This window comes from Siphateles boraxobius, unplaced genomic scaffold (genome assembly GCF_051911475.1).
Source record: "Siphateles boraxobius isolate OS27281-9 unplaced genomic scaffold, OSU_SipBor_1 29, whole genome shotgun sequence".
Lineage (NCBI taxonomy): Eukaryota > Metazoa > Chordata > Actinopteri > Cypriniformes > Leuciscidae > Siphateles > Siphateles boraxobius.
The window spans coordinates 9,848,620-9,853,131 of NW_027508908.1; the positions used below are offsets into that span (position 1 = coordinate 9,848,620).

The 4,512-nt window shown below is 34.8% G+C and overlaps 1 protein-coding gene across 2 annotated transcripts; it reads right to left on the reverse strand.

Annotated features, from left to right (window-relative positions):
• On the reverse strand, positions 1-2,358 carry LOC143754016 (uncharacterized). Of its 2 annotated transcripts, XM_077246947.1 has the most exons (8): positions 2,282-2,358; positions 2,147-2,191; positions 1,242-1,295; positions 914-1,111; positions 641-784; positions 362-475; positions 143-201; positions 1-53 (listed from the first exon to the last, which is right to left on the reverse strand). In XM_077246947.1, exons 1-7 carry the CDS (start codon positions 2,339-2,341, stop codon positions 169-171), a joined length of 648 nt encoding a protein of 215 aa, XP_077103062.1. In that variant the 5' UTR covers positions 2,342-2,358; the 3' UTR covers positions 1-53; positions 143-168. The 2 variants fall into 2 exon arrangements, with proteins under 2 accessions (XP_077103062.1, XP_077103063.1); XM_077246948.1 differs by lacking the exon at positions 1-53 and having other exon boundaries at positions 157-201; positions 362-437.
• Between the last annotated feature and the right edge of the window lie 2,154 nt (positions 2,359-4,512).

A 4,512-nucleotide genomic window follows, 5' to 3' on the forward strand; every position in this document is an offset into this window, starting at 1 on the left:
ATTTCCAAATTGAACAAAAATGTCTCCTGTGAGGGATGTCCATGGTCGGATGACTGGAAAACCAAACAACAAATTTACATTCTGATAAATTAATAGGTATGATATCCCATTATAATATACTTTTTAGAAAACTTCTTAATACCTATTTATTAATGAAGTCTTCTGAGCCTATGGCTCAAACAGTGGGAAGCCAGGATGCCCCTGTCAGAGGCAGAATTGGTTAAAAATCAAACTAATATTTCTACAAATTCTATAGCATTTATTCTGCCAAGCCATGTTTTTGTCATGTTTTGATAATAACAGCATGTGTAAACCAAAGAAAACTTGTGAAAAAAGATGCAAGTTTGTACTCTTGCATTACCTCTACAGTTCCAGGACCGGGTCGATCACCACGGTAATCAGGAGCAGACGTTACCTTCGGGTCTACTGCCTTCACCCTGTTCTGAAAAATGTGAAAATTTGTCTTTAAAATTGTCTGAGAAAAAAACAAAAATAAAAGACCCTTGAGATTACATTAGAGTAATGTCAAACAAACAAAAAACATGTTCTGTGATTTCTTGATAGAGGAAATATACTTTTCATGTTTTCTTTTTAAATATTCAATTAAAAATTAGGAGAAAATGTTAAGTCTTTACAATACCTGTATTGGTTGAATTGGTTGCATTGGTTGCACTGGTTGCATCGTAGCCTGGCCTTGAATATTTGGGCCAGCGTTCTGGTTGGGTATCAGCCTTACAGGGGTGTTTCCCAGAGGATATAGATTCGTCAGGAAGAATGGAAAGCCCTAGAAACAAAATTTGACTTACTCACCAAAACAAAAAATCTGTGATAATAAGTTAAATCAACAAGTTAAATCAACATCTATGCTCAAAAAAGTTAGTGTGTGTGATGTTCCTCTGAAGTCTGTCAGTACCGGAGGAAGGTTCTGTGCTGGTATGCCGTTATTGGGACCGAAGCCAGGTATAGGCTGCTCCTGCTGCAACGGAGGCAACTGTGCTGGGTTTAGCTGGTTTATTTGAGGGGGGAAGAAGGGTCCCTGCATCGCAGGGTTAAAGTTCAGCACCTGTGGGGGTTGCTGCTGGATCAGGTAGGGGGAGAAAAATGGAGTACCCTAAAGAGAAAGAAAGCATAGAGCTAGAGGATTCAAATGAGCTCCTTAATTTAAAATAAACTTACAGGTGTTTCCCAAAAAACAGATCTACTAGTTAAAAATACTTTGCTTAGACTGAAAGCAGAATTACCTGTGCTTGACCCAAACCCAAACTTGCCAGAGTGAGTCCATTGAGACGCAAAACCTACAAGGAAGCAACGATTAACAATTGTGAGCATGCATAACAGAAAACAAAAAGATAAAACTTTATTTTAAAGTGACGTACTTACACGTTACATACAGTATACTTACTATAGTAATAATAACAGTAAATTATGCATAATTACAAGCAACTATAAACCTAAACCAAAGCCTACCCTAACCTTAACCTTATAGTAAGTATATGTAGCCTAGTTAAATAATGTTATGCAGTACTTATATGTGCAATTACACTGTAACAATGTCACCTTAAAATAAAGAGTAACCAACAAATATACACACTTTAGTTCAAAGGTCTGGGATCAGTCAGCTTTTTATTTAATTTTTTTATTTTATTTTTGACAGAAATGTATACTTTTATTCAGCAAGTATTCATTAAATTAAGTTGACAGTAAAGACTTTTATGATGTTACAAAAGATTTCTATTTTAAATAAGTGCTGTTCTTTTGAAGTTTCTATTGATCGATGAATCCTGAAAAATGTTTTATCTCAGTTTCCAAAAAATATTAAGCAGCCACAAGTGTTTTCAACATTGATAAAAAAAAATAATACTAATTTTGAGCACCAAATCAGCATATTATAATTATTTCTGAAGGATCGAAACTTTACATTGAATACATTACATTTTTAAATATATTAAAAATAGAAAACAGTTATTTTACATTGCAACAATATTTTACAATATTACAGTTTTTACTGTGTTTTGTTCAAATAAATTCAGTGAGCAGAAGAGACTTTAAAAAAACTTACTGACTCTAAACGTTTTAAAGATAGTGCAATTTAATATGTTACATTTAATATATACTTTATACAAAAAAAAATATATAAGATGCACACCTCATTACTGTTACTTGCAATTATTCCAAATTGTGGCTGGTAGATCTGTGAAATACAAACCGTTTTGTTACTTTAGGTTCAAACTGAAAACATTCATTTATTTATTTATTTTAATATTTATAAATGTACACTTACAGGGGCACAAGTGCAAATGCTGAGAAGACCAGCCATGGAAAAGATGGCCTGAAACTTCATCTTGGTAAGCTGTGGATGAAAAATCAACGACAATGAAAAATACAGACAGAAAAAGAAAGATGGAAATAACATTTGACATACTTCTAATGATACAGTCAATAAATACAGAATATTAGAGAAAATAAAATTACATTCATTGCAGAGCAGAAGTGCAAACTATTATCGTCTTTTCCCCGTTTGCTTTTAAAGTGGTTCTTGCCCTCTTATAATATCAGGTTGCTGTATTTGTGACACATGCAGTGTGTCATGTTTCTCAATTTGTACATAACACGTCATATATACATATATCATTATGGTCAAGCACTAATATGGTCAAACACACACTGCTAATTGTTTTCATCAACTTATTGTCTGGGTGAGAAGATGTCTGTTGTATGCGTGTTTTGATTAAATAAGAAGTCTGTCATTATGATGTTATAGTAAGTCATTAAAAACATTTAATGCTTAACAGATCAAACAGATGCCTGAGATCAGGACTGAGTGTTGTCAGATTCACAGACTAATAAGGAGGCAGAATGAAGAGCTGTTTGCTCTGTGAGGTAAGGAGACAAATTATTGTCTGACTGGGAAAGGAAAAACAAGACGAACAGATTGAATCATTCTCTTCAAAACAATAATTATAGCAATTAGTGTGGTCATCTTCACTCCATAATTACATGTTTCAGGGGCTGAGTTTTCCAGAAAGAAGAACCAGACTGAAATGGTTTTTATGTACTGGGTGGTGATGGCGCAGTGGATAAGACGCAAGACACTTAACCCCTAGTTGCTCCAGTGGCGTGCGACTTCTGAAATATAGCAATTGTAAGTCGCTTTGGATAAAAAGCTTCAGCTAAATGAATAAATGTAAATGTACACAATAGTGACCTTTCTCCTTTCTAAAATGTGCAGAAACCTTAAGTGCCCAGTAGATGGCATCATAATAAAATCAAAAAACATCTCAGAACACTATTTAGTCAGATGTCTAGTCACTATTTTTAAGTATGTAACTCTATTTCACAGTCTTTTTACACAAACACTACTAAGATTTTTCTGAAAGATATGATAAAGCACCATTTGCCTATTTAAATGAGTAATGAAATAAGAAAGCTATAGGACAATCTACTATTGTTCAAAAGTTTGGGGTCGATAATGTTTTTGGAAATCTCACACGTACAACCACTGAAATCGGTTGATAAATGTAGACGTTATTTTTGTTTTCATCCAGAAAAACCGCAGCTCACCCTTTAACTTATTGCCCTCAGCAATATGTCGGACGCGTTGACGTGATTGTACGCGTCAAATGGTTAAAGGGATAGTTCACCCAAAAATTTAAAAGGTGCTCTAAGCGATGTAAAGATTTGGGAAAAGAAAAGAAATCCTGTTCTCGATCGATGCTAAATATGTATAATATTTATTAGTGGTGGCCCGTTATCGGCGTTATCGTGCTGCGTTGACGTGAGACTCTTATCGGGCGATAAAAAAAATATCGCCTTTAATCTATTCACAAAGTTGGGTTGGGATCATAAAATAGCTTTTTCGAATATCGTTATATTTTCGCGCAAATCACGCAGCAGGGTATTTTCCTGTCAGGGACACAAGGTGTATACTTTTACATGTTACGTTGATCGTTCCTCTCGTTACTTTACATGTTGTTAAATGAGTTTATTCCAAACGCGCTTCATCTTTTTTATGGGCATGAGCGATGCTCAATTTACAAATGAATCACTCTTTTGGGTCGATTCTGTTCAAAGACTTCATCAAACAAGTTGGCAGATCTGTCTAAATCGGTTCGCGAATCAGTTCAGTTCCTCACGCACTGAATCGTCTGAACTCTGAAGCGCGTTCAATCACACTCGACACGGAGTCGTAACAGGAAGATTTAAGAACATACAAAAGCTACAGTTTAGTCTAGTGAAAGCAAATCTGCAAATGCATCATATTTTTGTCAGCGATGAAGATCTTTATTAGTTGAACATCTTCGTAAGCTGTCTGTGAATGAATGATTCAATTCAATTCAATTCAATTCAAATTTATTTGTATAGCGCTTTTCACAATACACATGGTCTCAAAGCAGCTTTACAGAAATTGCATTTCGGAAATGTACATAGAAAAATACAGTTAGTTAATCAAGTATTAATTTATGGCATAACATATCGCCGGCTTTGAGTCGTCTCTTCACAGGCGTCGAGTCG